Source organism: Scyliorhinus torazame, chromosome 7, assembly GCF_047496885.1.
Source record: "Scyliorhinus torazame isolate Kashiwa2021f chromosome 7, sScyTor2.1, whole genome shotgun sequence".
NCBI lineage: Eukaryota > Metazoa > Chordata > Chondrichthyes > Carcharhiniformes > Scyliorhinidae > Scyliorhinus > Scyliorhinus torazame.
The window spans coordinates 116322330-116344012 of NC_092713.1; the positions used below are offsets into that span (position 1 = coordinate 116322330).

The 21683-nt window shown below is 44.7% G+C and overlaps 1 protein-coding gene across 4 annotated transcripts in view; it reads left to right on the forward strand.

The window, feature by feature from the left end:
* The window catches only part of dio1 (iodothyronine deiodinase 1), a 38805-nt gene that overhangs the window by 2197 nt on the left and 14925 nt on the right, over positions 1–21683 (forward strand). For 2 of the 4 annotated variants that reach the window (XM_072511317.1, XM_072511314.1), the window contains exons 2-3: positions 7276–7419; positions 16147–16346. In XM_072511317.1, the coding sequence (XP_072367418.1) occupies positions 7276–7419; positions 16147–16346 (344 nt within the window). Of the gene's footprint in view, positions 1–7275; positions 7420–16146; positions 16347–17749; positions 21438–21683 lie in introns of those variants that run through there. The other 2 variants (XM_072511316.1, XM_072511315.1) reach the window with 2 other exon arrangements.

The following is a 21683-nucleotide window of genomic DNA, read 5'->3' on the forward strand; positions in this document are numbered from 1 at the left end:
ACCCCACCTAACATTTTGGACACTAAGGGCAATTTAGCTTGGCCAATCCACCTAACCTGCACATCTTTGGATTGTGGGAGGAATCCGGAGCACCCGGAGGAAACCCACACAGACAAGGGGAGAAAGTGCAAACTCCACAAGTCATCCGAGGCCGGAGTTGAACCCAGGTCCCTGGAGCTGTGAGGTAGCAGTGCTAGCCACCATGCCACCCATTTCACCATAAACATTGTTCTGCATGTAATGCCTTTGAGGCCCTGCAGGAAAAGGAGATGGTGGATCCTGTCAGATGATTCCCTGAGCAGATTGCCAAAGTCAGTTGGTAAAATGCCTCATTGCCAAAACTTTCAAACAGGTGCCAAGGCATAGTTTGGTTAATAAGAGGAGCCCTCCCCAGTCACGTCCTTCCTACACACCTGGAGTCTCCTCTCATCTGCACATTGTCCTTGAGGCAGCTGCAGTGGGAAGAAACCATCAACCACCTCCTGGAATGTGCCTTGTAAAGCAGGTCTGGAAAAAATATGCAACAGATTTTGTTGAGGTTCATCCCAAGTAGCTCTGTAATACACAACTCTGCGCTGTATGTGCTATTCCGAGAAACACACAACAAGCTAAACATCAACTGGCTGGAGGACCATCAACTTGGTGAAAGACGCTGTTTGGTCTGCCTCAACCCTGTTGGTTTTCCAGTACAAAAAGCTGTCGATGACAGAGAGTTGCAGACTGGTACATTCCAAGGTCCAGGACTACATCCTGAGAAACACTAAAGCTTGGGATGGTGTTATAACTTGCCTGCCTACCACTGGCTGGGGACTAATGGCAATCCCACTATCCTTTGGGAGTATGAGCTTCCCCAATGAGGGGGGTGGAGAAATCATTTGTAGATTCGCTGCATAAATAAAGCTGGCCAGTTTGGAACCAGCTAGAGAGGAATGAGCAGCAAGGGAGTTACTGCTGCTGTTGTATATATATGTTATTGCAAATAAATGTTATTTCTTTCTGTCCTTCAACTCGTGCTGGATTCTTCATGGCCCTCACAAAACTGATGACGAGGGTTAAAGTGGATAGCTGTCTATGCTGCTGAAGCCACCTCCCTGGATTTTTGTTGGACAAAGGTTGGAAGTTGTTTTTCTGTTACACCGTGGCTCTGTATGGATGTTTTTGATGCTGCGCTGGAAAGTTGGAGCCAGAACGCACAATGGATGCGTTACTATTTCCAGGCAAACAACATCACCAAAAACAAATGTCAGGTGGTCATTTTGCTCACCGCCTGCGGCCCACATACGTTTGGGGTGATTAGGAGCCTTGCGTACCCAGCTGTGCCGGACACCAAGGCGTTTGATGAACTTGTGAACTTAGTGGGGCAACATTTTAACCCAGCCCCGTCCACGATAGTCCAGTGTTACCGGTTTAATACCGCTGAGAGGACCCCAGGAGAATCCCTTGATCCCTTGCAGAGTTTCTATCCAGACTACGCAGGATTGCGGAGTACTGTGACTATGGTGAGACCTTGTCAGAAATGTTACACGACTGTTTGGTTTGCGGTATTAACAATGTGGCCACCCAGAGAAAGTTGTTAGCTGAGCCAACATTGACTTTTCAACAGGCCATTCAAATAGTATTGTCCCGAGAGAGCACAGAACGGGTAGTGCAGGAGCTACAGGGAATGGAGGTGCACGCCTTGGGGCGCAACCCCTTCCGTCCAAAAGCGTCTGCCCGCACCCCTGCGGTACCTTGGGCGAGGCGACGTCCGGATCGACGCCAGTGGCCGTCGGACGTTCCTCCCCGAAGGGAGCCTTCTTCAGAACCAATGGATGAGGAGCCATGTCCGTGTCAGACTTGTGGGCGCCGACCCCATTGCGGACGCCAGTCCTGGGGGCGTCAGAGGCGCCGTCGTTCCAACAGAAACTGGGGCCTTTTGGATGAACATGCGGCGATTATTCCCAAGGATGTGGAGACGGAGGACGACTGCCTGCAGCTGCAATGTGTGGCAGCTCCCCGTGTGGCCCCCATTAAGGTGACAGTACGGGTCAATGGTCACCTGCTTGAGATGGAGTTGGACAGTGGTCTCTGTGATCGCCCAGAGGACATTCGACCGCATCAAGCAGGGTATACAGACCCTTACAATAACCGACGCACAGGCCAGGTTGGCCACCTACACGGGGGAACCATTGGACATTGCAGGAACTACGATGACCCCTGTTGTTTATGGACGCCAGAAGAGGCGTTTCCCACTTATCATGGTGCGTGGCCACGGGCCCAGCCTATTGGGTTGGGACTGGTTGCGCCATTTGTGGCTGCAGTGGCAGCACAGACTCCAAACAGGTTCTGGAGGGTTGACTGAGGTGCTGTGATGGTACCCAGATGTATTCCAGCCCGGTTTGGGGAAAATAAAAGGGGCCGTAGCCCGTATCCAAGTCGAACCAGGTGCCACGCCGCACTATTTCCGGGCACGTGCTCGAGAAGGAGACCTTGGGTATTATCAGGCCAGCCGTTTCGCTGACTGGGCAGCACCAATTGTACCTGTAATGAAGCCAGATGCCACAGTTCGCATGTGCGGCGACTATAAACTTACAGTGACTACGGCTTCCCGGCTCGACCGATATCTAATGCCTCGCATAGAGAATCTCTACGCGAAGCATGCAGGCGGATTCTTGTTCACAAAATTAGATATGAGTCACGCCTACCTACAGTTGGAGCTGGACCCTGCCTCCCGGCCATATGTAACTATTAATACACACCGGGGCCTGTATGAATATACACGGTTGCCCTTTGGGATATCCTCTGCCTGCGCTATTTTTCAACACGTCATAAAGGGCATCTTGAGAGGTTTACCTCGTGTCGCTGTCTACTTTAGACGATGTTTTGATTACAGGGACGTCGGAGCAGGAACATTTGGAAAATCTGGCGGCTGTCCCTCAGAGCTATTCAGAGGCTGGAGTCCATTTATGTCGCACAAAGTGCGTCTTTCAGGTGAAGGAACTAGTCTACCTGGGTTATCGGGTGGACCGCGAAGGTTTGCACCCCGTCGCAGAGATGGTGCGCGCAATTCAACAGGGCCCCGCTCCGACTGACACTTCGCATCTTCGTTCTTTTCTCGGCCTCGTAAACTATTACGGGAAGTTCCTCCTCAATCTGGCAATTACGCTGGCCCCGTTGCACCTTCTGCTAAAGAAGAATCACACCTGGAATTGGGATCAGCCGCAAGAAACCGCTTTCCGGCGGGTAAAACAACAATTGTCGTCGTCTGGGTTACTAACACACTATGATCCTGGCAAGTCTTTGCTCATCAGGTGTGATGCATCCCTGTATGGTATTGGGACCGTCCTGTCCCATAAGATGGAGAACGGGGCAGAGCGGCCGATAGCTTTCGCCTCCCGCACATTGACTGCAGCGGAAAAGAATAACACGCAGATCGAGAAGGGGGCCTGGCTGTGGTCTTTGCGGTGAAACGTTTCCACCAGTATGTGTTTGGCCGCCACTTCACTATCGTGACTGATCATAAGCCTCTGCTGGGAGTTTTCCGAGAGGATAAGCCAATACCACTCATTGCTTCCGCACGGATCCAGCGCTGGGCTTTGTTACTCGCTGCCTCCGAGTATTCTCTGGAGCACAAACCAGGAACCCAGATAACGAATGCCGACGCACTGAGCCGATTGCCTTTATCGACTGGCCCCATGTCGACACCCACGACCAGTGAGGTGGTTGCAACCCTAAATTTTCTGGACACCTTGCCTGACAGGGCATCACAGATCCGTGAGTGGACCCAGACGGAGCCAGTCCTGTCAAAGGCTCAGCACGTAGTCCTGTATGGTGGGCAGCATAGACAGCTCCCAGGCGAGTTGCGGGCATTTTCCTCCAAGCTGTCAGAATTTAGCATGGAAGACGGTCCCCTCTTGTGGGGGACGCATGTGATTGTCCTGGAAAAAGGACAGGAGCTGATACTAAGGGACTTGCACAATGGGCATCCGGGTGTGACCAAAATGAAAATGTTGGCCCGGAGTTATGTCTGGTGGCCAGGCCTCGACACCGACATTGAGAAGGTGGCCCAAAACTGCTCCATTTGCCAGGAGCATCAGAAGATTCCGCCGGCCGCGCCCCTACATCACTGGGAATGGCCAGGGTGGCCTTGGGCACGCTTGCATGCGGATTTCGCCGGCCCTTTTCAAGGATCCATGTTCCTTCTATTAATCGATGCCCAGTCTAAATGGTTAGAGGTGCAAAAGATGGTAGGCACAACGTCCTGCGCAACAATCGAGAAGATGTGTTTGTCTTTCAGTATGCATGGCCTCCCCGAGGTGGTGGTCACGGACAACGGCACTCCGTTCACAAATGAGGAGTTTGCGAGGTTCATGAAGATGAACGGCATAGGCCATATCCACACTGCCCCTTACCACCCGGCTTCCGATGGGTTGGCGGAGCGCGCAGTGCAGACATTCAAACGAGGCCTAAAGAAGCAGTCTTCAGGGTCTATGGACACGAGACTGGCTCATTTTTTGTTTTCATATAGGACCACTCCCCATGCGGTGACTGGGGTAGCTCCCGCAGAACTCCTAATGGGCCGGAGACTTCGCACCCACCTTAGCATGTTTTTCCCGGACATTGGCACAAAAGTACGCCGCACTCAAGAACAGCAGGGACGTGGTTTTTCTCGGCATCGGCCAATTCGGCAGTTGGCGCCCGGTGACACCCAGTGGGTCCCTGCCGTTATCTTTCGCCGAAGAGGCCCTATCTCTTACCAGGTGCAAGTGCAGGGTCATCTCTGGATGTACAACCATTACGCCGTTCATCACAGAAGCGCCGTTCTCCGTATCGTTACGCGCCGCCAGTGCCTCGTCCAAATGGTGTCCGGCCTGCAGCAAAACGAGTCCAACGCCCTCCTTCGTCAGGGTCTTCGGTGGATTCCTTGGACTTTGAGGGAGGGATGTTATAACCTGCCTGCATACCACTGGCTGGGGACTAATGGCAATCCCACAATCCTTTGGGAGTATGAGCTTCCCCAATGAGGGGGTCGGAGAAATCATTAGCAGATTCCCTGCATAAATAAAGCTGGCCAGTTAGGAACCAGCTAGAGATGAATGAGCAAGGGAGTTGCTGCTGCTGTTGTGTGTATATATGTTATTTCTTTCTATCCTTCAGCTCGTGCTGGATTCTTCGTGGCCCTCACAAAATCATAGAATTTACAGTGCAGAGGCCATTCGACCCATCGAGTCTGCACCGGCTCTTGGAAAGTGCACCCTACCCAAGCCCACACCACCCTATCCCCATAACCCAGTAACCCCACTCAACCAACACTAAGGGCAATTTTGGACACTAAGGGTAATTTAGCATGGCCAATCCACCTAACCTGCACATCTTTGGACTGTGGGAGGAAATCGGAGCACCCAGAGGAAACCCAAGCACACACGGGGAGAAAGTGCAGACTCCGCACAGACAGTAACCCAGACGGGAATCGAACCTGGGACCCTGGAGCTGTGAATCAATTGTGCTAACCACTATGCTACCGTGCTGCCCTGATCGCAGCCTGAAAAGATAGCTGCTACAAAAGCGCAATGGGAAAATGCCACTTTTTAAGGTGCTCCCCCTTCCCATAGCATAATGAGGGGCCAGAATCTGTGGGAAACCCCTCTGATTGTACACACAAACAAAATAAGGCAGATGCTGGAAATCTGAAATAAAAACAAAAAATGTTGTAAATGCCCAGCAGATCAGACCGTATCTGTGAAGAGAAACAGAGTTAATGTTTCAGATCAATGACATTTATTGTGTGCTCTAATGAAATGCTATTTATCAGAACTGTTTAACAGCATGGTGCAGCTGCATACAAAGGTGGCCATCAGGTTACTGGGTACTTTTTCCCCCTTTAGAGATTGGTGCATTGCGTTCCTACAGACATGGTCCATTTCAATCTTCAGATAAAGTTTAAGATGACCTACACTAACATCAGGAGCACCATGCACCTAATGAACAGGTTCTTACCAGCAAAGGAGAGAGTACATCGCTCTCTCAAGCCCAGTAGGACAATTAATATATAACGGGAAGCTCCCCTAATAGGTAGATGCATTGTGGTATAAAGCCTTACCTAACAGAATATTCTGGATTTGTGTTTCAGGCACTTGTTCATCAAGATAACATCATAAAGCTACCTATTTCATTCAGCCATAGTTTGTTTCATTATGGAGAAGTTATTGTTTTAGTTTTTTGACTGTTTTGGATATATATGCTTTTGTTTTAATAGAATCATACAGCATTGAAGGAGGGCATTTTACTCTTTGAAAGAGCTATCCAATTAATTGTACTCCCCTGCTCATTCTCTATACAGTTTTAAATATATATAAATTGCCTTTGAAAAATTACTAATGGATCTACCCTTTCAGGCAATGCATTCCCAAGCAAGATAACTTGTACAAAAAAAAAAATCTCATCTTCCCTTATGGTTCCTTTGCAAAATATTGTCATTTAAGTTGACACAATTCCATCAAGAGAAAGCTCCTGTTTATTATTCTTCAGTTAATGTCTTATCGTGCATTATTTTCATCACATCTGAAGGGATTTGGTATGGTAAATAATGTATATTTAAGAGTTGCATGTAGACTGCACTAACTCTTATTGTTATACAGCAGTTTTCGAAAATCTGTTGGTGGTTACAAACTTTTCTTATTCTACAATTATTTATAGTAGTTTTTTATTTTTATAAATTTAGAGTAGCAAATAATTTTCCAATTAAAGGCAATTTAGCGTGGCCAATCCACCTAAGATGCACATCTTTGGGTTGTGGGGGTGAAACCCACGCAGACAAGGAGAATGTCCACATTGACAGTGACCCAGGGCTGGGATTCAAACCCTGGTCCTCAGCGCTGTAGGCAGCAGTGCTAACCACCGTGTCACCGTGCCGTCCTTGTAATAGTATTTTATGTTGAGGTAAAGAATAATGGTATTATACAAACCAAACAATTGGAGCATAATTTAACAAAAAAGAAAATGCCTATACTTATCCATTATTTTCCCTATTAAACTCGATTTTGTTTTCCTCTCTGGATTAGTCATTTCACTGCACGTTGCCTTATATGGTAATCTATTGCTTAATTCTAAGTTAAATTCAGTACATTGTTATCCAAACTAATATTTGCTATCTGTTTAGCACACCTCAGCAACTTTTCTGTTGCTACAGCCATGACTACTCAAGCTGACATCTTTATTTTCATCTTGTTGCTAGGCTGACCCTTAACTCTCTCTCTTATATATCAATATCCATAAAATGACATGTTTTCTTTTCAGATAATAGACCACTGGTGTTGAGTTTTGGAAGCTGTTCCTGACCCTCATTTCTTTTCAAGTTTGCTGAGTTCAAGCAACTTGTCGAAGATTTTGCCTCTGTAGCTGATTTCCTCATTGTCTACATTCAGGAGGCTCATGCCACAGGTACAAAAAGATTACCGGCAGAGAATTGCTTTTTTGAGTTTGTTTCTTCATTGAACTGTTACTATATCATCCTTGTTTACTGAAAGCTGGGTGGTAGATGCTTTGCTCAATATTCTGAGTTTATGTATTCCAGAAAGGTCTCCGGTTTCACCCCCAGACTGCTGGTTAACTGATCCCAGCTGAAGCTGGTAGCACCAGTTAGTTAGCTAACAAGAGAAATTGTCCAGAATTCCCCTATTGATCACTAGCTGATCACTAGCTGAACCAAGTTAGAAATTGCAAATATGTATTGATATTAGATGAGTATAAGATTAGCTGTGATTGCTGTCATAGTCAAATACCTCATGAACACTTGATGCTTAGGCAGTCACAAAGGAATGTTACAGGGGCACAATGCCAGAAGGCTGCTGCCAACTAAGAAGTTAAACTAAAGATTGGGGGGGGAAGGGAAAGTCAGGGAACCAAGAGGTGAAGTAATCAGCGGGGAGCGTAGCTGCTTAGGAATACAAAAAAACACGAACAGACAAAACTCAAGAGTGGTTACGATTGTCCCCATCCCACAAAATATGACACAGTGTATGGAAAGGCTCAGTAAACCAAGGTCCACCACACTAAGAAAACAAAAAGGGACGGTCAATAGAGATTAAAGGTGCTATATTTCAATGCGCGCAGTGTACGGAACAAGGTAGATGAGCTTGTGGCCCAGATTGTGACTGGTAGGTATGATGTGGTAGGCATCACAGAGACATGGTTGCAGGGGGTTCAGGACTGGCATTTAAACATCCAGGGATTCACAACCTATCGAAAAGAGAGAGAGGTGGGCAGAGGGGGCGGGGTTGCCTTGTTAATTCGGAATGAAATTAAATCAATAGCACTAAACGACATAGGGTCAGATGATGTGGAGTCTGTGTGGGTAGAGTTGAGGAACCACAAAGGCAAAAAAACCATAATGGGAGTTATGTACAGGCCTCCTAACAGTGGTCAGGACCGGCGGCACAAAATGCACCACAAAATAGAAAGTGCATGTCAGAAAGGCAAGGTCACAGTGATCATGGGGGACTTCAATATGCAGGTGGACTGGGTAAATAATGCTGCCAGTGGACCCAAGGAAAGGGAATTCATTGAATGTTTACAGGAGGGCTTTTTGGAACAGCTTGTGATGGAGCCCACGAGGGAACAGGCCATTCTGGACTTAGTGTTATGTAATGAGCCAGACTTGATTAAAGATCTTAAAGTAAGGGAGCACTTAGGAGGCAGTGATCATAATATGGTCGAATTCAATCTCCAATTTGAAAGAAAGAAGGTAGAATCAGATGTAAAGGTGTTACAGTTAAATAAAGGTAACTACAGGGGCATGAGGGAGGAACTGACGAAAATCGACTGGGAGCAGAGCCTAGTGGGAAAGACCGTAGAACAGCAATGGCAGGAGTTTCTGGAGTAATTGAGGACACAGTACAGAGGTTCATCCCAAAGAAAAGAAAGGTTATCAGAGGGGGGATTAGGCAGCCATGGCTGACAAAGGAAGTGAGGGAATGCATCAAAGCAAAAGAGAAAGCCTATAATGTGGCAAAGAGTAGTGGGAAGTCAGAAGATTGGGAAGGCTACAAAAACAAACAGAGGATAACAAAGAGAGAAATAAGGAAAGCGAGGATCAAATTTGATGGTAGGCTAGCCAGTAACATTAGGAATGATAGTAAAAGTTTCTTTAAATACATTAAAAACAAACGGGAGGCAAAAGTTGACATTGGGCCGCTCCAAAATGACGCTGGTAATTTTGTGCTGGGAGACAAGGAAGGAAATAGCTGAGGAACTGAATAAGTACTTTGCGTCAGTCTTCACAGTAGAAGACATGAGTAATATCCCAACAATTCCGGAGAGTCAGGGGGCAGAGTTGAATATGGTAGCCATCACAAAGGAGAAAGTGCTCGAGAAACTAAAAGGTCTAAAAATTGATAAATCGCAGGGCTCAGATGGGCTACATCCTAGCGTTCTAAAGGAGATAGCTGAAGAAATAGTGGAGGCGTTAGTTATGATCTTTCAAAAGTCACTGGAGTCAGGGAAAGTCCCAGAGGATTGGAAAATCGCTGTTGTAACCCCCCTGTTCAAGAAGGGAACAAGGAAAAAGATGGAAAATTATAGACCAATTAGCCTAACCTCGGTTGTTGGCAAGATTCTAGAATCCATTGTTAAGGATGAGATTTCTAAATTCTTGGAAGTGCAGGGTCAGAGTAGGACAAGTCAGCATGGATTTAGTAAGGGGAGATCGTGCCTGACAAACCTGTTAGAGTTCTTTGAAGAGATAACAAATAGGTTAGACCAAGGAGAGACAATGGATGTTATCTATCTTATTGGCTGTCAGGCAGAAGGCAGAGAGTTGGGATAAAAGGTTCTTTTTCGGAATGGCAACCGGTGACGAGTGGTGTCCCGCAGGGTTCAGTGTTGGGGCCACAGCTGTTCTCTTCATATATTAACGATCTAGATGACGGGACTGGGGGCATTCTGGCTAAGTTTGCCAATGATACAATGATAGGTGGAGGGGCAGGTAGTATTGAGGAGGTGGGGAAGCTGCAGAAAGATTTAGACAGTTTAGGAGTGGTCCAAGAAATGGCTGATGAAATTCAACGTGGGCAAGTGCGAGGTCTTGCACTTTGGAAAAAAGAAGAGAGGCATGGACTATTTTCTAAACGGTGACAAAATTCATAATGCTGAAGTGCAAAGGGACTTGGGAGTCCTAGTCCAGGATTCTCTAAAGGTAAACTTGCAGGTTGAGTCTGTAATTAAGAAAGCAAATGCAATGTTGTCATTCATAGAACATAGAACATAGAAAATACAGCACAGAACAGGCCCTTCGGCCCACGATGTTGTGCCGAACCTTTGTCCTAGATTAATCATAGATTATCATTGAATTTACAGTGCAGAAGGAGGCCATTCGGCCCTTTGAGTCTGCACCAGCTCTTGGAAAGAGCACCCTACCCAAACTCAACACCTCCACCCAACACCAAGGGCAATTTGGACATTAAGGGCAATTTATCATTGGCCAATTCACCTAACCCGCACATCTTTGGACTGTGGGAGGAAACCGGAGCACCCGGAGGAAACCCACGCAGACACGGGGAGGACGTGCAGACTCCGCACAGACAGTGACCCAAGCCGGAATTGAACCTGGGACCCTGGAGCTGTGAAGCAATTGTGCTATCCACAATGCTACCGTGCTGCCCTTGAGAACAAATAAATCTACACTATATCATTTTACCGTAATCCATGTACCTATCCAATAGCTGCTTGAAGGTCCCTAATGTTTCCGACTCAACTACTTCCACAGGCAGTGCATTCCATGCCCCCACTACTCTCTGGGTAAAGAACCTACCTCTGATATCCCTCCTATATCTTCCACCTTTCACCTTAAATTCATGTCCTCTTGTAATGGTTTGTTCCACCCAGGGAAAAAGTCTCTGACTGTCTACTCTATCTATTCCCCTGATCATCTTATAAACCTCTATCAAGTCGCCCCTCATCCTTCTCCGTTCTAATGAGAAAAGGCCTAGCACCCTCAACCTTTCCTCGTAAGACCTACTCTCCATTCCAGGCAACATCCTGGTAAATCTTCTTTGCACCTTTTCCAAAGCTTCCACATCCTTCCTAAAATGAGGCGACCAAAACTGTACACAATACTCCAAATGTGGCCTTACCAAAGTTTTGTACAGCTGCATCATCACCTCACGGCTCTTAAATTCAATCCCTCTGTTAATGAACGCGAGCACACCATAGGCCTTCTTCACAGCTCTATCCACTTGAGTGGCAACTTTCAAAGATGTATGAACATAGACCCCAAGATCTCTCTGCTCCTCCACATTGCCAAGAACTCTACCGTTAACCCTGTATTCCGCATTCATATTTGTCCTTCCAAAATGGACAACCTCACACTTTTCAGGGTTAAACTCCATCTGCCACTTCTCAGCCCAGCTCTGCATCCTATCTGTCTCTTTGCAGCCGACAACAGCCCTCCTTACTATCCACAACTCCACCAATCTTCGTATCGTCTGCAAATTTACTGACCCACCCTTCAACTCCCTCATCCAAGTCATTAATGAAAATCACAAACAGCAGAGGACCCAGAACTGATCCCTGCGGTACGCCACTGGTAACTGGGATCCAGGCTGAATATTTGCCATCCACCACCACTCTCTGACTTCTTTCGGTTAGCCAGTTCGTTATCCAACTGGCCAAATTTCCCACTATCCCATGCCTCCTTACTTTCTGCATAAGCCTACCATGGGGAACTTTATCAAATGCCTTACTAAAATCCATGTACACTACATCCACTGCTTTACCTTCATCCACATGCTTGGTCACCTCCTCAAAGAATTCAATAAGATTTGTAAGGCAAGACCTACCCCTCACAAATCCGTGCTGACTATCCCTAATCAAGCAGTGTCTTTCCAGATGCTCAGAAATCCTATCCTTCAGTACCCTTTCCATTACTTTGCCTACCACCGAAGTAAGACTAACTGGCCTGTAATTCCCAGGGTTATCCCTAGTCCCTTTTTTGAACAGGGGCACGACATTCGCCACTCTCCAATCCCCGGGTACCACCCCTGTTGACAGTGAGGACGAAAAGATCATTGCCAACGGCTCTGCAATTTCATCTCTTGCTTCCCATAGAATCCTTGGATATATCCCGTCAGGCCCGGGGGACTTGTCTATCCTCAAGTTTTTCAAAATGCCGAACACATCTTCCTTCCTAACAAGTATTTCCTCGAGCTTACCAATCTGTTTCACACTGTCCTCTCCAACAATATCGCCCCTCTCATTTGTAAATACAGAAGAAAAGTACTCGTTCAAGACCTCTCCTATCTCTTCAGACTCAATACACAATCTCCCGCTACTGTCCTTGATCGGACCTACCCTCGCTCTAGTCATTCTCATATTTCTCACATATGTGTAAAAGGCCTTGGGGTTTTCCTTGATCCTATCCGCCAAAGATTGTTCATGCCCTCTCTTAGCTCTCCTAATCCCTTTCTTCAGTTCCCTCCTGGCTATCTTGTATCCCTCCAATGCCCTGTCTGAACCTTGTTTCCTCAGCCTTACATAAGTCACCTTTTTCCTCTTAACAAGACATTCAACCTCTCTTGTCAACCATGGTTCCCTCACTCGACCATCTCTTCCCTGCCCGACAGGGACATACATATCAAGGACACGTAGCACCTGTTCCTTGAACAAGTTCCACATTTCACTTGTGTCCTTCCCTGACAGCCTATGTTCCCAACTTATGCACTTCAATTCTTGTCTGACAACATCGTATTTACCCTTCCCCCAATTGTAAACCTTGCCCTGTTGCACGTACCTATCCCTCTCCATTACTAAAGTGAAAGTCACAGAATTGTGGTCACTATCTCCAAAATGCTCCCCCACTAACAAATCTATCACTTGCCCTGGTTCATTACCCAGTACTAAATCCAATATTGCCCCTCCTCTGGTTGGACAATCTACATACTGTGTTAGAAAAGCTTCCTGGACACACTGCACAAACACCACCCCATCCAAACTATTTGATCTAAAGAGTTTCCACTCAATATTTGGGAAGTTAAAGTCGCCCATGACTACTACCCTATGACTTCTGCACCTTTCCAAAATCTGTTTCCCAATCTGTTCCTCCACATCTCTGCTACTATTGGGGGGCCTATAGAAAACTCCTAACAAGGTGACTGCTCCTTTCCTATTTCTGACTTCAACCCATACTACCTCAATAGGGTGATACTCCTCGAACTGCCTTTCTGCAGCTGTTATACTATCTCTAATTAATAATGCCACCCCCCCACCTCTTTTACCACCCTCCGTAATCTTATTGAAACATCTATAACCAGGGACCTCCAACAACCATTTCTGTCCCTCTTCTATCCAAGTTTCCGTGATGGCCACCACATCGTAGTCCCAAGTACCGATCCATGCCTTAAGTTCACCCACCTTATTCCTGATGCTTCTTGCGTTGAAGTATACACACTTCAACCCATCTCCGTGCCTGTAAGTACTCTCCTTTGTCAGTGTTCCCTTCCCCACTGCCTCATTACACGCTTTGGCGTCCTGAATATCGGCTACCTTAGTTGCTGGACTACAAATCCGGTTCTCATTCCCCTGCCAAATTAGTTTAAACCCTCCCGAAGAGTACTAGAAAACCTCCCTCCCAGGATATTGGTGCCCCCCTGGTTCAGATGCAACCCGTCCTGCTTGTACAGGTCCCACCTTCCCCAGAATGCGCTCCAATTATCCAAATACCTGAAGCCCTCCCTCCTGCACCATTCCTGCAGCCACGTGTTCAACTGCACTCTCTCCCTATTCCTAGCTTCGCTATCACGTGGCACTGGCAACAAACCAGAGATGACGACTCTGTCTGTCCTGGCTTTTAACTTCCAGCCTAACTCCCTAAACTGGTTTATTACCTCCACACCCCTTTTCCTACCTATGTCATTGGTACCAATGTGCACCACGACTTCTGGCTGCTCCCCCTCCCCCTTAAGGATCCTGAAGACACGATCCGAGACATCCCTGGCCCTGGCACCCGGGAGGCAACATACCTTCCGGGAGTCTCGCTCGCGACCACAGAATCTCCTATCTATTCCCCTAACCATTGAATCTCCTACAACTATTGCTTTTCTATTCTCTCCCCTTCCCTTCTGAGCCCCAGAGCCAGACTCAGTGCCAGAGACCTGGCCGCTAGGGCCTTCCCCCGGTAGGTCATCCCCCCCCAACAGCATCCAAAACGGTATACTTGTTTTGAAGGGGAACGGCCACGAGGGATCCCTGCACTGTCTGCCTGTTTGTTTTTTTTCCCCCTGACTGTAACCCAGCTATTCTTGTCCTGTGCCTTGGGTGTGGTTACCTCCCTGTAACTCTTCTCAATCACCCCCTCTGCCTCCCGGATGATCCGAAGTTCATCCAGCTTCAGCTCCAGTTCCCTAACACGGTCTTTGAGGAGCTGAAGTTGGGTGCACTTCCCGCAGGTATAGTCAGCGGGGACACCGGTGGTATCCCTCAAGAGGCTTGGAATATAAAAGCAGGGATGTACTTCTGAAGCTTTATAAAGCATTAGTTAGGCCCCATTTAGAATACTGTGAGCAATTTTGGGCCCCACACCTCAGGAAGGACATACTGGCACTGGAGCGGGTCCAGCGGAGATTCACACGGATGATCCCGGGAATGGTAGGCCTAACATACGATGAACGTCTGAGGATCCTGGGATTATATTCATTGGAGTTTGGGAGGTTGAGGGGAGATCTAATAGAAACTTACAAGATAATGAATGGCTTAGATAGGGTGGATGTAGGGAAGTTGTTTCCATTAGCAGGGGAGACTAGGACCCGGGGGCACAGCCTTAGAATAAAAGGGAGTCACTTTAGAACAGAGATGAGGAGAAATTTCTTCAGCCAGAGAGTGGTGGGTCTGTGGAATTCATTGCCACAGAGGGCGATGGAGGCCGGGACGTTGAGTGTCTTTAAGACAGAAGTTGATAAATTCTTGATTTCTCGCGGAATTAAGGGCAATGGAGTTGAAATCAGCCATGATTGAATGGTAGAGTGGACTTGATGGGCCGAATGGTCTTACTTCCACTCCTATGTCTTATGGTCTTATGGCCTCAACCGGGACCTGGGATTCATGTCGCATTACATTCATCCCCCACCATCTGGCCTGCAAAATCCTACCAACTGTCCTGGCTTGACACCATTCACACCTCTTTAACCTGGGATTACCCCATCTCTGGATCTGTAAAGATTTAATCACCTGCTAATGCTCGCATTCCAAGCATTGTCTGGCATCTTTGAATCTGTCTATATATATATGTTACTGGAACATACCTCTGCATTCACCTGAGGAAGGAGCAGCGCTCCGAAAGCTAGTGACATCAAAACAAACCTGTTGGACTTTAACCTGGTGTTGTAAAAGCTCTTATTGTGCAAACTAAGAAAGCATGAGTATTTGGCTTGAGGATGGGAAAAACTAGGGGGTGTAACAGGGAAGAGATTTTATTCTTTATGTCTACACTATTGCTTCAGTGAAGTTCTTTCTTCTCTGTATTGAAATCAAAACTTTTTGTATTGCCCCCTACTTTTAATTGTACTTAGCTTTTAAAATGAGTTAGTGGGTCTAGCTGATCTCAGCTGGAATAATAGTATGGGGACTGTAATAGCAGCCTTCTCTTGATTAGTTTGCAGTGATCCCTTGACCGAAGTGCCTGTGCTTGGGAAACTGAAGACAAAATGAGGTTCCGCTGTAATATCCTCCACAATCAGCCAGCCTGTCAGCATATCTTCTTGTGGCTCACAAACAAATAATGGATGGGATGTTTCAAGTGCGGTTATTGAAGAAACTGTATCCTAGTGAGAGTTATGCCCTTTGAGGGGAAGAAATTTAAAACAAAGCTTGGTGCCCCCCCCCCCCCCCCCCCAAATCATTGCTGCCTTGTATACTTTATCCTCTCTTCTGCACCTACCAATCCTGGTGATGTCCAGTAAAATGTATTTCGACCCTTTACCTAGGTTTCCTATCAGATTAAATTTCACCTGTTATGCTTTCTTCTTTACTTAAATAAAGTTTGGAGTGTTTGGGGTTTATGTCAGTTTGACTAGTTGTACTCACTACCAAGTTAAAAAAAATCTCATCTCATCTACAGCAAAATGGCATGAGTATGGTGCAATCTTTTCAATATTTGCAAAATTTTGCTATTCATTCCAGATGGCTGGGCTTTCAAAAACAACGTAGATATCAAGCAACACAAAACACTAAGTGATCGTTTTGAAGCAGCAACGCTATTGCTAAGTGAGGAACCACCCTGCCCAGTGGTAGTGGATACTATGGATAATGTAACTAGTGCCAAATATGCAGCTATGCCAGAGAGTCTCTATGTGGTGCTCAATGACAGAGTCATTTACAAGGTAACATAGTATTTTGACACTTATGATGTGACTATTGTCTATTCACTTAGTGATTTCACCACTAGATTTTGAGTTGATATTGTCTTGCTGCCCAAGTCAAGGAGCGCAGAATAATGCGTTTGATTTCTGGCTCCCTACTTTTCTTGAGGAAGTCAACTCATGCTGGGTTACAATTCCATAGATGACATGAAACATAGAATCCCTACAGTGCAGAAGGAGGCCATTGGGCCCATTGCGTATGCACCGACCCTCCGAAAGCGCATCTTGCCTAGACCACACCCGTGCCCTATCCCCACAACCCTGTAACCCACCTAACCTTTGGACACTAAGGGGCAATTTAGCATGTCCAATCCACCTAATACCTTTGGACTGTGGGAGGAAACCGGAACACTCCGAGGAAACCCTTGCAGACACGAGGAAAATCACAGTCACCCAAGGTCGGAATCAAACCTGGATTTTGGTGCTGTGAGACAGTCGTACTAACCATTGTGCCACCCCATCAATGTCAGTGACCCTCTAAAGCTTCTATAATTTAATTGCTGTACAATTGTACTTATGACCTGCCTGTTGTCTTGCTATGCTCCATGCTGTTAAAAAGAGTAAAAGCAGCAGTATGCTCACAACATTATTTTTTTATTTACAAAACTCCCACGATAAATAGTTGGGGAATGGCCATTCTTCACACCTATTGCTTAAATCGAGCATTAGCTGTTCAGACAAACCCGGGTTAGATTACTGTAACCAATTAGGGGAAGATGTACAGAGCATCATTAATGGTCATGAGGCCTGTTGGGGTGATGAGCCATACAAAATAGTTGGAATAATTAGAAGAGGTAATAGGTAAATTTGTGGATCTAATTTTATGAATTATTGAAGTTTTTAAAGATTTATTGTGCTCAATGTTATTTTTGGAGGGATATATTTGGGAATTATATTTGGAGTTGGGTAGAATTTTGTTTTGTGTTTGGCGAGAAAATTGAAATGTGGAGTAGATTTCTGTATTTGGTGAATATAGGAAGTAGGAAAGAAGGAAATATAACACTCATCCAGAGGTTAAAAATAAAATCAGCTCAACAATAACAGCATAGATGACAGATTTGGTACAGAGGTTTTATTATAACACCTTGCATAAATGTTGGTGTTTGACCTTCAATTCAAGTGTAGCAGTATAATCAGCCGAATTAACTTAAAGTTTAAATAAAACAGTAGACTTGGATGTTTAAAGAATGTTGGTTGTTAAAGCCTTTTTAAACTAGCTTATCAGCAGTCTGTTGTTGTGGTCTGTGGCATTCCTAAAATTAGATGTGTACAGTCAAAGTAAAATGTTCTGTATTAGGACTGATAATGTTATGTCAAGTGTGCTGATGCTTCATCCTGAGCCATTTTCTTGGCATTTTTGTTAGTGGTGGTTTGCCGTTGCCTTCCGCCGTCACGGGCAGGACAAGGAGACAGGTCACAAATCGACCTGAGATGGAACAGGAATTAAATCCGTGCCATTGACATTATTGTGAAATACATGCTAGCCATCTAGTTATAGGAGCTAACCAGCCCCCATCATTAGGACTGACCTCAACTATTGAGTATAGTGGTAATCATAGAATTTTTTTTTTTTTAAATCATTGAATTTACAGTACAGAAGGAGGCCATTTGGCCCATCGAGTTTGCACCGGCTCTTGGAAAGAGCACCCTACCCAAGGTCAACACCTCCACCCTATCCCCATAACCCCACCCTAAGGGCAATTTTGGACACTAAGGGCAATTTATCATGGCCAATCCACCTAACCTAAACATCTTTGGACTGTGGGAGGAAACCGGAGCACCCGGAGGAAACCCACGCACACACGGGGAGGATGTGCAGACTCCGCACAGACAGTGACCCAAGCCAGAATCGAACCTGGGACCCTGGCACTGTGAAGCAATTGTGCTATCCACAATGCTACCGTGCTACCCGTGTATAATTGGTGTTCATACCAATTTTATTCAGAATTTTATCGTGAAAGGAAACATGTAAACTTATAGAAACAGAAAACAGGGAGTATTTTATTTAGTGTTTTAAACTGGAGATTTGTGGATGTGAAAGAATAATCGCCATTAGCCCAATTTCATGGATAAGAAGATTGAAATAAGGTAGGTATTTATTCTGGAGGAGAAGAGTATGGTTCCTTAAATCTGTTGGGTTACAAACAAGACAAGTCAAGGTAGGTATTTATTCTGGAGGATACGAGTATGGTTCCTTAAATCTGCTGGGTTACAAAGGCAAGTCAATGAATCATTATCTATGGCAAAGAGAGGGCAGCACGGTGGCACAGTGGGTTAGCCCTGCTGCCTCACGGCGCCGAGGTCCCAGGTTCGATCCCGGCTCTGGGTCACTGTCCGTGTGGAGTTTGCACATTCTTCCCGTGCAGCGTGGGTTTCACCTCCACAACCCAAATATGTGCAGGCTAGGTGGTTTGGCGACGGTAAATTGCCCCTTAATTGGAAAAAATTAATTGGGTACTCTTTTTAAAAAAATCTATGGCAAAGAGATTTAAAAAAACAAATTGTGTTTAATTCATCCATACAACTAATTTTTGCTTTTCAGGGTGAAATGGGACCTTGGGGATATAAACCGGAAGAAGTACGATTAGTTTTACAAAAACTAAATTAAACCACAAGATGGCGGAACCACTACCACCAGTAAACACTGGTGTAATTTTGAGAGAGAACTTTCCAACACTTTTAAATACAAGGAAATGATAGAATACATATAACCAAATCGAGAATATAACCAAATCAACAAAGGTTTATTTTCCAAATTGCCAATGATTTTCCCAGTTTTAAATTGGTGGTGACTAGGATGGTATAGTGGTTATCACTGCTGTCTCACAGCGCCAGGGACCAGAGTTCAAACCTGGCCTTAGGTCACTGTCTGTGAGGAGTTTGTATGTTCTCCACGTGTCTGCATGGGTTTCCTCTGGGTGCTCCAGTTCCCTCCCACAGTCCAAAGACGTGCAGGTTAGGTGGATTGGCCATGCTAAATTGCCCCTTTAGTGTCCAGGGCTGTGCAGGTTATGTTATGGGGATAGGGTGGAGTGGACATGGGTAGAGTGCTCTTTCAGAGAGTCGGTGCAGACTCGATGGGCAAAATGGCCTCCTTCTGCACTGTAGTGATTCTATGACTGGGATTTGATCATTTGAATACAGAAAAAGAACAATTTGTCTCTTGGTTAATGATTATTTTATAATTTCATACATAGAAAAATTGTAATAAGTCATTAAAGCCTGTGAAAGATAAGATAGTAAATTCCATCTCTGCAGGGTGCATAAGAAAAAAATCATGGTACATGAACAGTTTACTGTTTAACACTGACAATACTAATAAAACCTGAGGAAAAACAGGCACATTATTCCATAATGAAAATTGTTTATATATGCCTGAAAGTTCCAGTCCTAAAGTACTAGCATCAATCGATAATTAAAGTGGACCCGGAAGATATAGAAGTGGTATTCTGGCCCTCCTGCAATCCAGGATATCATCTGTCACCCCTTGCCTCTATTCCAATTCTCCCTAGTCAGGTTAATCAAAATTATTGAGAAGATTTTTTTTGTAGAAGTGCACATAGCAAACATATGAATCACCTGGAAATATGGTTCCAGCCTTATACTGAAATTATTCTATAAATGTACAGTAAATCAGAGAAGATTTAAAAATGGAGAAATGTTTCTCAAACCCTAGTTCTGTCCATTTGCATTGTCTACAGAATCATGTAATATATCCAAAGGGATATGTGTATATCACATTCCACATTCAGGAAAATATTTTCCTATGGAAATTAATAATCTTACTCTATTATGATTTCTATACAGCATTGCTTCAATGAATTTTACTATATGATACAATTGTTTTTAAAAGTTGTGAACTTTAGTAAATATAGAGATTTCTTATCTCATTCGATTACTCAAGAACCTACTTTCTAAGATGTAATATTTCTATGATTTTTCTGTCTGTCCTTTGAGAGTTACTTTGAACAGACCAAAAAATAAGCCAAGTGCTGAATTAGGCCTTTGAATCCTTTAAAGAATAAAGTTTAAAAAATCCCTAAAAAAGCAAACCACGGGGGAATCAAAATTTAAATAAGTAATTAATGCAATATAGTAAACAGCTTCAGAAAATCAATGAATTTGACAAATCCTGTAGAGTTAAAAAGGCAACAAAATGGGGCGGCATGGTGGCGCAGTGGTTAGCACTGCTGCCTACGGCGCTGAAGACCTGGGTTCAATCCCGGCCCCGGGTCACTGTCTGTGTGGAAATTTGCACATTTCACCTCCACAACCCAAAGATATACAGGTTAGTTGGATTGGCCACTCTAAATTGCTCCTTAATTGGAAACATAATAATTGGGTACTCTAAATTGATGCAACTTGTTGTTGTGTCTGACAAGATACAAGTGCAAGCTGAATTACTGAAATACAACTACTGTCTGAAAAGGATAATAAAATACTCCTAATGTGACCAGCAATTAAACCTGGTGAACAAGTAAGGAAAGGCAATGATGTTTATCAACTTGTCACTCTTCAGACAGGGCTGAATAATCCCCTGAAATGTTCCTTTAGCCACTGAAGTAAAAACTCTTGTAATATTAAAGTATCAGCAATCTTGCCGTGGAGAATTGTTGCCTTTTTAAATTTATACAGTGTTAATAATTGTGGGAGCAACCACTATCTCAAATATCTAGCCCTCCCTTTGGTAAAAGTAAAACAAACATTTGTAAGAGTTCTGCTATTTTTTAAGAAATCCTGAACAACAAAGTAAATTACTTCTAGTTAGAAAGTGTCAATACTTCAGATCCTACTTTTCAACTTTCCAGCAATAAGAACTGATGATTATGTCAAATGTAATATTCATTTTCTGCTTTATTTGCCAAAACCTACAGGATATAAACTAAGGTCAATCACTACAAGTACAATGATTTTAGCTATATTGTTTATGACGCTTACAGCCCAAACCAGAGAAAGTAAAGCTGTGGCCTGATGTTCTGAAATGTAGCTAAGAGCATGTAAATCAGTGAGATGAAGTTTTATATTCTGTACTATTAAACAATTACTACTCAACCAATGTTTTGAATGTTTTCATTGTATTAAGTGGAAAAGACTATTTATCCTATAGGGAATGGAGTATTTGTTACATTTAGTACCCCAAATTGTTTTAAATATAAAACCAATTCATGGCTGTAAGCAAAATTGACATGAATATCTTCAATTCAGAAGCGTAAGTATTGTTTGAAAGTTTAGTGTGGTGACCAATAAACAAAGTCTGTGGACTGGCAGAATGAGGTGAAGCAGTGGAAAGTAAGAAAG